This window comes from Bufo gargarizans, chromosome 9 (assembly GCF_014858855.1).
Source record: "Bufo gargarizans isolate SCDJY-AF-19 chromosome 9, ASM1485885v1, whole genome shotgun sequence".
Taxonomy (NCBI): domain Eukaryota; kingdom Metazoa; phylum Chordata; class Amphibia; order Anura; family Bufonidae; genus Bufo; species Bufo gargarizans.
The window spans coordinates 30,922,096-30,935,489 of NC_058088.1; the positions used below are offsets into that span (position 1 = coordinate 30,922,096).

At 43.3% G+C, this 13,394-nt stretch overlaps 1 protein-coding gene across 3 annotated transcripts in view; it reads right to left on the reverse strand.

Annotated features, from left to right (window-relative positions):
• The window catches only part of LOC122946462 (zinc finger protein 185-like), a 131,178-nt gene that overhangs the window by 24,075 nt on the left and 93,709 nt on the right, over nucleotides 1-13,394 (reverse strand). For all 3 annotated transcript variants that reach the window (XM_044306123.1, XM_044306122.1, XM_044306121.1), the window contains 2 exons: nucleotides 6,547-6,591; nucleotides 212-271 (listed from right to left, as the gene is read on the reverse strand). In XM_044306123.1, the coding sequence (XP_044162058.1) occupies nucleotides 212-271; nucleotides 6,547-6,591 (105 nt within the window). The remainder of the gene's footprint in view (nucleotides 1-211; nucleotides 272-6,546; nucleotides 6,592-13,394) is intronic.

Genomic DNA, 13,394 nt, shown 5'->3' on the forward strand with positions numbered 1-13,394 from the left:
AGAAAAAATGTAACTAACAAATAGACTAAATACATAAATGGAATGGGGCCGAGCTGCAATACCAGGTATGGCTTATGCAGTAGAGTGGAGCTGTTTCTAAAAGTACACTGCTATGTTTTATTAAATCGCATATCTTGAAAGCAGAGAACAACTCAGTGTCCCAATGATGAGAGGTAAGAACCAGCAATGTAGCATAGACCGTAACACTGACCTGTCTTTGTTGGTTTGACGTGGCACCGGTGTTGGGGTGACGGACCTTTCCTTTGCTACCCTATCAAAAGACATAAAAGAAAAATGATTACAATTATAAACATAGAGGAGAATCCAAAGTAGAATGTCACTCACAAAAGAAAGCTCCAGAAGCTCCGCCATTGATTTAATTGCCACCAGCTACAACTGTTACTCTTTTTAAAGGCCTAATAGACCACTATTAGGCTGCTTCATCATTGTGTGGTCACCTCCTCCCTCCCTGATTATAGACACATTTAGGGATTAAGGGAGTGTGGCACCTATCATTTTTTTCTGCAGGTTAAAACCCCATAGTGACATGTATTCCCTTTTTTTCTAATCTGTTTTTATTTTCTGACTTTAGATTTTGTTTAATTCTATTTCCTGAACATGATTTTGGTGGCGGCCATCTTGCCTGAGCTGTTGTTCAACAGCATTTACAGATATGCTTTACAGCAGCCACAATGGGCCAATTACACAATGGACAGAAGGGGAACTCATTAACTTCTATGGGAGAGTTTTCTAGTCATGCTCTGTGAGCTGTGCAGAGGTCAGGAGGGAGTAGATAAGCTGTAATATCACATACTGTGAAGGGTGTATCCTGTGCCATCTATATATATGGGTGTTATCTGTCATTGTAATCCTACCTGTGATGATGAGGTGACTGCTGAAAGGTGATCTGCGCAAAGTATTGCAGCCTATTATTAGGCTTAGTGACCAGTAATAAAACTGCTAAATTTTTCAAAACATAGATAGCAACATAAAAAAATTAAAATAACATCACCTAAAATTATTTATAGAATATATTTAACATGAAACTCGTTTTAAACAATAGGTCATTTTCTGATAAGATTCCCTATGCTGCCGCCTCATCAGGGATTTACAGTTCAATCTGGGGCACCAGTCCATAGAAAGGATGCCCTGGGGCCGGAAAAGGTACAAAGAAGAGCAACTAAACTGATAAGTAGCATGAAGGATCTTAGTTATGAGGAAAATAAAAAAATGTATTTAGTCTTGAGAAGAGACGTCTAAGGGGGACATGATTAACTTATACAAATATATAAATGGGCAGTACAAAAAATATGGTGAAAAACTTTTCCATGTAAAATCTCCTCACAAGACAAGGGGCACTGCCTCAGACTAGAGCAGAAAAAGTTCAGTCTGCAGAAGCATCAAAGCTTCTTCACTGTAAGAACGGTGAAGCTGTGGAATAGACTTCCTCAGGACATGGTCACGGCAGGAACAGTGGGTGGTTTAAAAAAAGGCTTAGATGAATTCTTAAAAGTAAATGACATTAATGCTTATGAAAATGTGTAGAAATCTGGGTCTTACTCCACTTTTCTCAAATTCACACCTATCCACCCACCTATCCCTTGGTTGAACTTGATGGACTTATGTCTTTTTCAAACATATTAACTATGCAACTATGTACTTTTCTTCTGTAGTACATTACATCGAATTCCCTTTATATAACGTATCAACTTTATTGTATCTTGTATGACTAAGCCAATAGTTATTGAACAACACAAAGCATATTCAGGTGGAGCTACCCTCTAAAAATATGCCTAATGTTTATGTAAAGGACAAATTGAACCATGGCTAGAAGGGCCCCTGATCAATAAAAGTTACAGCCTTACAGGGGCTTATGACCAATACTTTGCCGAGGAATAATTAAAGAGATGCAAAGCCTAACATCCATCTTATCTGTATTTTATGATAAGTTGAAAACAAGTTATTATTCCCTGTGATCAGCCACTCCAGGCAGACTGTAGTCTTTTTCAATGGGGTGACCGAACACAGGCTACATGCAACCCCTCAAGGGTTTTCTTCGGTGGATGGAGTTAGAGGCTGCTTTTTTCTCCACATATGTGGATAATGCATGGGGATACAGATCATCCATAGATGTTTCCATGTAGCCATAGGCAAACACACACTATTCCTCCTCTATCTGCATATACAGTCCTGCCATTACATTGCATACTAATGGACCAAAATTATAACATTTCAATGCTTGTATGAATCATATATTTCAAAAATATAGGATCCCTATAATGTAAGACATTAATTCATATATTATACCTTCAGCCACTTCAGCCTATTAGTACAGCTTCTGCCATGCCCACCCAACTAATGGAACCAGCTGTAGTGCCACAACATGGAATCCCCCCCAACAGCATACTTTCAATTTAAGCCTTGAATCGCTTTATGCCAAAAGTTTCCCCCCAAATGATAAACTTACTGCAGTTCCTCAGCTAAGTAAACCTTGCTGCTGTGTCCACTTCTGCCGAATGATAGCTTCTCACTCAACCAGTTTACTATTTCAATGCACCGTAGGTCAAATATCAGTATGTAGGGTGTGACCGAGGTGCTGTTCTACTCCCACTGCCACAGCAATTGCATGAATTAGCCATTGTTAGATTGCAATCATATTTGTACTTTGTGTCACTGCAAATTTATATACGTGAGGGCTGAACACAAGGAGAAATGACAGGATCGATGAGTCAGATATAAGTCCAGGAGTAGGTGACTATGATTTATGAGTAAATGGTGCTCCATAATATATATATCAGTATATGAAAAGAGGACATCATACGATTACAAATCTCAAAGTATGCCTAAAGACTCAGAGAGGTCCGAGTCATGAGATTGGCTGTGGTTCATCAGGGGTGTGAAAAGAAAAGGATTGTAAAGGAGAAGTTTGAACCTTGGTGTGGACAGTGACATTTAAGAATCCCCAAGGATGGTATAAAAAACGAAACAAGTGGGTCCTTGGACAAGACCAGGAATGTCTGAAACGTCATTGAAAAAGACTGAAAAGTTGAGAGGGAAAATTGGTGGAGGAAAACCTGCAGGAATATGGATGGATATACAATCATCATGAGGAAGTCATTGAGAAACTTGAAGAACCAAACAGAACTCAAAATCTCCACCCATATAGTGACCAGGAGTCAAAACAAAGGGTGGCCATAGACTTAACATAGCTGTCAGCCAAATACGTATTCGGACAGCATCTATTTGTACCAACTCTGTGATAAACAAACACACTTGGCTGAGGGTTTTGTACATGTGTTTCAATTGGGATATGGGACTAAACAACTACCAAACCCCTCTGGTAACCTCCTGTTGCCTTGAGAAGCAAAGTATTGTGAATGCTCAAATCCAGTGGGCTGTCAGAGAAGAGCTTGGAGGCTCCTATACATGTTTGATAATTGGCCACATTCTATATATCCAATTATTTAAATAACCTAACACTAACCATAGATGTGACATATGAAGTTACTGGTTGCATCAGTTTGAAAACCAACACATGGTCTCATAGATGCCAAATTCTTTTGGGTGAAACACAAGATTATCACCACCAACTTCATATTGACTGCTGTTCATCTCTTACATAATGAGTGTTGTCACCCTGCCCAGAAGTCCAACATAATTAGCAAAGAATGCACCATTTTGTGTTGAAGTGTGATGGTGTGTGTTTGTATGTGCATGAATGAATGTGTTTTCTGCTTTAGGGCTTTCATATTCCTAGCATAGCTGTAAAACTGACTTGTGTCACAAGCTTGAGCGAATAACTCTGATATCTGAGACCTTTTGCTAGTAGAACAATATTTGCCGAGAACCTGACCTGGTTATTTTACAGGTTTAAAAGTCCATTCCTTCTAGAGTTGGGTCTATTATGAGAACCGACCCTTTTAATATTCATGTTCGTTGCTCAACCTACGGTTTTCCAGGTCTTTTGCTAGGCCTAGATGCTCCCTTTGTTCTAGGCTTGGAAGGGAAATTGTTGATTCCACGTCACAGAGACCACTGGGAATAGTCTCATTGTTTAGTGTGTTGATGTTGGCAGTGTTCTCCCTTGTTGTCCTGACTGAAGCGAATATGCATGTTCATGAGAAAGAAACTAAAAACCACATATGAAGTAAACCACAGGAAAGCAAACAGCATTTAGTGCCCCATTGTGTAATGAGCTGTATCAATTGCATCTTCGGTGATGGCAGAATAAGGCCGAGTATATATGTTCTGTATATGGGTTGCCTTCCAAAAAGATGGAATTTCCTGTTGTGGAGCACGAAAGACCCAACCTTTTTTTTGCGGTGTCCGGGATCTTAAGGAGGTTCCATCAATGAAAACCTTTTATATGTTGCTATGACATCTCAAAAGTTTAAATTGAATTTAAAGGGAACATGTCATCAACTTTATGCTGACCTCACGGAGGGCCACATAAATTAGTGACAGAAATGCTGATTTCAGCAGTGTGTCACTTATGAGCTAAAAGTAAGTGGTTGCTGAGAACCATCATCATAATCATTGCAGCCCAGGACTTGAAAAGAGTCAAATCTACTTGAAAAGAGTCATGGTTATTCATAGTCTCCTGCTCTCCCGCCCATCTGCTAGGCAGAAGACTGTCAGTCATCAGCAGATGGGCAGGTAGAGCAGGAATTAATGAATAACCAGGACTCTTCTCAGGTGGCCGTAACTCTTTTCCAGGCCCAGTCTGCAATGATTGTGATGTTGGTTCTCGATAACCACTTACTTTTAAGTTATAAATCACCGACCGCTGAAATCAACTCACCTGTCTCTACTTTATTCTGCTGTTAGTATGGGCTGCATAAAGTTTATTTATTAATTTATTTTATGCACTTACTGTATATAGCACTACTATATTTTGCAGCGCTTTACAGACATTAGAATCCAACTGTCCCCAATGGGGCTCACAATCCAAATTCCCTATCTTTGGAGTGTGGGAGGAAACCGGAGAACCCAGAGGAAACCCACGCAAACACGAGGAGAACATACAAACTCCATGAAGATGTTGTCTATGTTCAGATTTGAACCTAGGACCCCAGCGCTGCAAGGCACCAGTGCTAACCACTGAGCCACCGTGCTGCCCCATTGATAACAGGTTCCCTTTAGGCTCCATTCAGACGTCCGTATAAATGGTCCAGATCCGTTCCACAATTATGCGGAATGGGTGCGGACCCATTCATTTTAAATGGGGCCGGAAAAGATGCGGACAGCACACAGTTTGCTGTCCGCATCCGCACTTCCGTTCCGCATCTCCGCAAAAAAATAGAACATGTCCTATTCTTGTCCGCAATAGAGGACACGAATAGGCATTTTCTATTATAGTGCCGGCCATGTGCGGTCCGCAAAACACTTACGGACGTTTGAATGGACCCTTAAAGTGGGAAAGGTTGACATAAGGAATACGATACAATCACTAACCCTGACCATAGCTGAGTAAGAGCAAGCCTAAATCCAGAACATAATCTTCCCTGGGAGCCATATATCATAGATTGTTTTTCATTGGAGGTTTGAGGCTTATCAATAATAATTCCTAGCCAGTAAGGTTTGGCGGGAAACTTTCCCGCCTTTTGGGCACACCATCGCTGGGCAGATTTCAGCTGCTTAGTGATATGGCCCGATTGGTTAGCCAGAGGGGCCTATAGTAATGTGTGTTTTGTGGAAGAGTCAGTCTGGCCCCTGGTAACAAGGGTTTATTGGTCAACAGGGTTAACATGTGACCATCTAAAGTGATATTTAGGGATGGCTCAGCTGGCTGGTTGAGTCTTGTTTGTGAAACCAGATTGTGAAGCCGTTGGTTTAGTGCCCACCTGCCCTCTCGGTTATTAGGTTGTTGTTTTGGTGCACGGTCTAGTTTCGGTTATGGGTAAAAGTCATCCTAGGTTTGGATGGACTTATATATTTCTTTTTTGCGGACCCATTAAAATGAATAGTTCCGCATATGCTCCGCAAAAAAACCTGAACGGACATGGAACAAAATACATTCGTGTGCATGAGCCGTAAAGTATATAGGAGAGCTGCAGAGGGTTCAAATCTGTGACCAGATTAAATGGGATCAAATGAGGCTGGAAAATCAGGCTTGTTCAGCTTGGAAAAAAGAATGTGATAGAAATCCTGGAGCATCTTTTCCTATAACTCTATTGTGCTGTCCCTCTGTTATTCCTACTAGTAGTTTATGAATTAATCCCTAGCGTGGTATTATTACCAGTTGGGGGGGTGTCCCTGCACAATCGGACACTGGCAGCACTGATTGGACAGCGTCAGACTATACAGGGACATACCCTCCCCCCAAATAGGTGTTGTACTTTTATTCATAATCTTCTAATAGGAATAATTGGGGAACAAACAACATATAGTTATATGAAAAGATGCCTCAGAATCATTATCGCATGAGGAATACAATTAATTAGTATATAAGACATGTCAGATGACAGGTGCTCTTTAAGAGACAGCCATCATTCATCTCCCTCCTGGAGGTTACCATACTGTATTTCACGTTTAGCTGTAACTTACCTGGTATCCAAATCAGACCAACTGATCAGATCCTGCTGGGTATCACTGCAATACAGAAATATACATTCATTTCAGACAAAAATATAGTTCATAAGTTATTGTAATCATGAATATAATATTATAATACATATAAGAAATGGAGATTTATCAGCCGCTGGGTAGGACAAACTGCCCGGCACTCACATATTAATCTGGCAGGTTCTTTAGTGGTTCATTCATATAGAGGTATCACAGCGCAACGCGTTTCAGCTCTAGATGAGTCTTTCTCCAACGTACATCATATACGCGTCATGCTTCCCCTATTACCTCTATGTGAATGCAGCACTGAAGATCCTGCAGGAACATGAGTGCGGTCAGTTTGTTCTACTAGTATTTGGGGCTGCAACCGTTGACCTCCCCCCCACAGACTGACAAGTGCTGACTCTGACTGGTTCCTCTTTACACCTGAGAAGCAGGGTATGTGCTGAGAGACATCCAAATCTCCCTAGTGGAGAGTGTCCATATGCGCTACCGAGCGGGCACTACTATTCCTACACCCTGCTACTGTCTCTAATAGGCTAACCAATAATGCCATCTGTGTATTTATTACAGGTCCTCCTATATTGTGCATTAATAATATTGCTATGTACCTTATGTAATGTATTTCATGCACTTTGCCTAGTTGTCCAGCAGATGGCAGTGTATCTGGCAGAGAGAGTATCTTCAGAAAGATTGGAACTTACCATTCCATTCTTCCCCCTTTTGGGCAGAAGTGGGCTTGTCCTGCTTCCTAACAAGGGAAGGGTTGCAGAAAGCTATAGAATGATAGTGAACTGGAAACAGATGAGTCATGATGCAGCTCACAACTCCTGCATTAAGAGGGAAGCAGCTCATAGAGCACCCTGACTCCTTGCAGTTTATAGACTGAATATTACAAGGGGGTCAATGGCCAAAGGCACCCCACTCAAAGGTACGAGAGCTGTCCTAATGTCCCTTAACCAGACTGAAGCCAGAGAGGGAGAAAGAAAGGTATTCAAGTTTGCCTGCCAGTTAAGGGCTCTTTCACACCTGCGTTATGGTCTTCCGGCATAGAGTTCCGTCGTCGGGGCTCTATGCCGGAAGAATCCTGATCAGGATTATCCTAATGCATTCTGAATGGAGTGAAATCCGTTCAGGATGCATCAGGATGTCTTCAGTTCCGGAACGTAACGTTTTTTGGCCGGAGAAAATACCGCAGCATGCTGCGCTTTTTGCTCCGGCCAAAAAAACTGAAGACTTGCCGCAAGGCCGGATCCGGAATAAATGCCCTTGAAAGGCATTGATCCGTATCCGGCCTTAAGCTAAACGTTGTTTCGGCGCATTGCCGGATACGACGTTTAGCTTTTTTAGAGTGGTTACCATGGCTGCCGGGATGCTAAAGTCCTGTCAGCCATAGTAAAGTGTAGTGGGGAGCGGGGGAGCAGCATACTTACCATCCGTGCGGCTCCCGGGGCGCTCCAGAGTGACGTCAGGGCGCCCCAAGCGCATGGATCACGTGATCGCATGGCACGTCATCCATGCGCATGGGGCGCTCTGATGTCATTCTGGAGCGCCCCGGGAGCCGCGCGGACTGTAAGTATACTGCTCCCCCGCTCCCCACTACTACTATGGCAACCAGGACTTTAATAGCGTCCTGGCTGCCATAGTAACACTGAAAGCATTTTGAAGACGGATCCGTCTTCAAATGCTTTCAGTACACTTGCGTTTTTCCGTATCTGGCGTGTAACTCCGGCAAGTGGAGTACACGCCGGATTCGGACAACGCAAGTGTGAAAGAGGCCTTACCCCAAAACCTGCTGGAACCAAGAGAAAGATCAAGTGTTCTCTGGATGAAGCTTATTCAAGTAAAGCTGTTAAACTTAATAAAGTCTGGACTCGGATTATTCTCCACCAACTCCTACTCTCTTCCGTTTTTGCTGCGGAGCCTAACTCTGGGGAGCAACAGTATCCAGGTAGGAGCACTGTGACACACAAAACTATTAAGGCCGCATCACCACTCGGCATCCTTAAAAACCTCGGACACGACGGACATCTCGCCTGGCCCTGTCAATCCTGCTCCTGTGCAGCTGCTCCATGTAGCAGCACAAGCACAGAGGCTCTATGCTGCTGCCTGAGCAGTGCAGCTGAAGACTGTGCATGCATCCTTACACTTCTGGGCGTACTGCTGCTGTAAATCGGCTTCAGCAAAAACCCACCAAATGTGCAGAATTACATGCATAAAAAGGCAGTGTTTTACAGTACCATCAAAGTGATCTCTTATACACACAATGCAGAAAAAATCTGCAGCAGAAACTGACCTGAGGTGCAGATTTTAAATTGTCAATTTATACAGGTCAGTTTCTGCTGCAGATAATTTTTCTGCAGTGTGTAAGGGTACATTCATACAACAATGAAAAAAATGGCTGTTAAAAACAGACTCACTTTTCATGGCCATTTTGCATCAGTGTGTGCATCCATTTTCTGTCCACTTTTAATGTCTGTTTCAGATTCGTTTTTAACGTCAGGTAAAAATGAACGTTAAAAATGGATGAATTTTATTGTATTAAAAAAAGCCGAGCACCTGCAGTGCCCTCAGTTTATATAATGCTCCCCCATCGTGCCCTAGCATAGATAATGCCCCTCAGTAGTACCTCCATTTTAAAAAATGCCTCCAACAGTGCCCTGTGTAGACATAGTAACCCTCCAAGACCCCTCAGTATGTATAATGGTGCCCCATTGTGCCATAATATATATAATGCCCACTTTGTTCTATATATCTATATCTATATCTATATATATATATATATATATACACTGAGTATTAGGGCTGCACGATATGGGAATTTTGTGCGATTGCGATTAGGGCCCTAAAAATAACTATATGCGATGCGAAATTTTAAGGGAATTGTGCTAGAGGTCTATTTGCTTGGATTTTGCCATATGAGCCGCTGACGCGGCTGGGTATGACATAGTTATGGGGGATCTGTGGATGACGCTGTGTTATGGGGGATCTGTGGATGGCACTGTGTTGTGAGGGATCTGTGGAGGACGCTGTTATGTGGGGGATCTGTGAAGGACGCTGTTATGTGGGGGATCTGTGGAGGACGCTGTTATGTGGGGGATCTGTGGAAGAAGCTGTTATGTGGGGGATCTGTGGAGGACGCTGTTATGTGGGGGATCTGTGGAGGACGCTGTTATATGGGGGATCTGTGGAGGACGCTGTTATGGGGGATCTGTGGAGGACGCTGTTATGGGGGATCTGTGGAGGACGCTGTTATGGGGGATCTGTGGAGGACAGTGTTATGGGAGATCTGTGGAGGACAGTGTTATGGGGGATCTGTGGAGGACAGTGTTATGAGGGATCTGTGGAGGACAGTGTTATGGGGGATCTGTGGAGCGTTACTAAGGAGCGTTACTAAGTGACGTCAGTCACGCGCCAGCCGGCTCGCTCGCTTCCGCTCGCTGCAGTGCATTGCATTCATCGTGACAGTGAGTACAGAGGCCGGACCTGTTATCAATAGGAGAGAGCTTGTTTCACACACTAGTAAAATACTTTACACACAAAGGCAGTTATGTGCGCGGGGCCCCTTCCTATATAATCGCGGCATTTTCGGCTTGGCCAAATCGCCATATCGCATTTGCCGATTAGCGCGATTCGATTATTTTTTCGATTTATTGTGCAGCCCTACTGTGTATCTATACATATACAGTATATATATATATATATATATATACACTGTGTGTGTGTGTGTGTGTGTAAATATATAAATATATATATACCTCCCCTTGTCTCCACGGCATAAAAAAAAATACTGACCTCACCCCAGGCACAGCAGAATCACTCACTCCACACAAGAGGAAGCAGGACTCAAGGTCAGGTCCTGCTGCCATCAGTGCAGTGAAAGTGTTCTTGACTGTTTTTCACTTTTTGTGGACATTTGCCCGTTTCCCCTATGCATCAGCTCCTTACTTTATTTCCCTTTAAAGGGTTAACTTGCACTAACTTATACTGTTTAATACTGAATAACTGTATTTTGTGTGTATGTTGTGAGGAATATCCTGTTTACTTGCACTGTATTTGCACGCCACTGTGGAAACAGGGTTAAAGAAGAGTATGTTTTGGAGGGAAAAAACCAGCCTTGTTTACCACCAAAACCAGACAGTTTGGTTTAGCTCTGTTATTATATATTAAGACTTCTTTTTGTCTGGAAAAACTACTGTGTCATTGACTTTGAGTATTATTGAGGGTCTAACACAAGTCTATAGGAGTCAATAACTGTAACATTGTATTTGTTTGAGTTGTGTTTCTCAACTCAGTTCAGCTAAAAATTGTATATAAGGAGAGCAGTCAGAGCCCCTAGTCTGGTCTGCAGTTAGGAATCAGTGCTCAGAAGATGCCAGAGTGCATCAGTGACCTTAAGATGAAGCTGAGATGGGGATACTGTGCCACAGACCCTGGGCTACCAGCACAGAACCTTCTTCTGGGCGGAGCCTGGCCGTGCTGCTGAATGGCCGCTTGAATCTAAGCTCCTCACAAGAACTGGCTATATCACCCCTTTACATGCACTCCATCTGAACCTACATGGGGAAAGTTGGCAAGGACAAGCACAAGAACTTTGCCGAGGCCACTCCCATCCGAACAAAACAACCGGACATGGAAAAAGTTTTAAGAAAGAAACCTCAGTCCTCTACCCCTAGTGCAGTCAAGATGGCGCTGAGTGCTGCTCAACACTCTGACGCAGAGGACTTCTCTGAAATGGGAAGCATCTCAGATGCATTGGATCACAGATCTACCCGAAGAGACCCTTCTATATCAAAATCTATCCTCCAGGACGTGCTGGAGTTGGCACTCTCACCATTAGGGTCTATTCACACGTCTGTTGTTTCTTTCCTGATCTGTTCCGTTTTTTGCAGAACAGATCTGGACCAGTTCTGTACCCATTCATTTTCAGTGGGTCCTGAAAAAAATCGGACAGCTCAATGTCTGATTTTTTTTCAGGACCCATTGAAAATGAATGGGTACAGAACTGGTCCAGATCTGTTCCGCAAAAAATGGAACAGACCAGGAAAGAAACAACGGACGTGTGAAAGCTTGAAGATCAGGAGAACCGCAGTCGCAGGCGGAATTTGAGGATCCGTGGCCTACCTGTCACAGCCAGTTCTGTGAAAAGGTCTGGCAGACGTTCTTCTCTACCTTTTGCATGACGTTCTTTGTTTTGGTTTCACTTTGTCATCTCCTTTCCTTCTCCCAGCTGTCACCTATTTAGACTAATTGTCTCCCTTTATATTCCCTCCCATACTGCCTCACTTTGCGGTTTATATTACTTCCTGAATGAGGTGTTCACTGCTGGAGGCTGCTGCTGTTTGCTAAGATAAGTCTTTTTCTTTATTTGTGTTTCCTTGCTGGCTTGATTTACTATTATAGGGTCACTATTATAGGGTCTTCAGGTGTCACACAGTCTTAGGTACGTGGGCCATTCAGACCCTTGCATGGGCATAGCAGTCAGGGAGAGCTCTTAGGGTTTTATAGGGCTCACCCATATGCTCCTTAGTTTGGGATCAAGCCATTCGGATGTTTATTTATAAGTTCCAGCTATCTGCAACATCATCCGTGACACTACCTGAATCGGTCGCCCCAGAAGCACTATCTAAAGTAGCAAGGGAGTTATTTGCCTCCCTACTAGGTCCTGAGAGAGCTGCCCAATTTGTGATTAGAAGAATCCACAGGGCATTGCGATGGAAACCCAAACCGAATGAACCACTGCGTGATACCATATGTGGCCTACTAAACTACGTCGACACTGCGGAGCTCCTGAAAAGTAGCAGAGAGTCTACTCAACTCAGATTTGGCGCCTTCCACCTTGGCTAAGCATTGAATACTGCGTCCCCTTTTAGAAGCCTTAAAAGCTTTAGCGACCCCGTTTCGATGGCTCTACCCTTTTGGCCTTGCTATTGCAAAAAACGGGAAGCAAATTACCATCAGATCTCATCAGGATCTGAAAGCGGCCTGGGAATCGCTTGGAATGACACCCATCAAAACACCATCCTGGATGCCTGCCGACCAAGGTGATCCGTTTCCAAGATCTCCCCATCCAGATACCTGGCACCTGGTTTCACCTGGGAAGACGGACAAGGCCAAACGAGGATGCCTGTCAAGGTTCAAGACCTAAATGAGTTTTTTCCTTGCACATGCCTAATGCTTCCTCTATGTATGTCCAGATCTCACAGATAGAGACCCACTGTCCTATCATTTATCTGAACTGCCCCCCCCCCCCCCACACACTCCTTTACTTCCCAACACAGCCCTCAAGTATTACCTGGGCTTGTACGACTTAGCAACATGCCTGAACACTGAGGTTCCAAGTTGAGACTGTTCTCATCATTTCCTTTGGAGGCTAGCCAGAGGACTAAAAGTTGTGGTCCCTGAGCTAAAGCCCAAGTTGCCTCCGAGCCACTACTTCTCATATGTTGACATAATGCCTTTGATGTTGACGTTATGGTGTCTATTGTAGTTTCATCATTGAACGTGCGAGGTCTGAACGAGCAACGGAAACGATTCCAGATATTTTCACTTCTTCATAAAGACAAAGTATCTCACTTTTTTCCAAGACTCTCACTTCAAGATGGGTTAGACACCCAAACTTCTGCCTATACAATTCTCTCAATGGTTCCACAGCACATATATATCTGCCAGCAGAGGTGTCAGTATTGCTATACACAAACAATTACCGTTTAAGCACACTGCTACAATTGCTGATCCAGAAGGTCGCTATTTATTTGTTAAAGGCACAATTGCGGGAACACTAGTCACTCTGGCGAATTTATACGCCCCTAATGAGAGTCAAATACAGT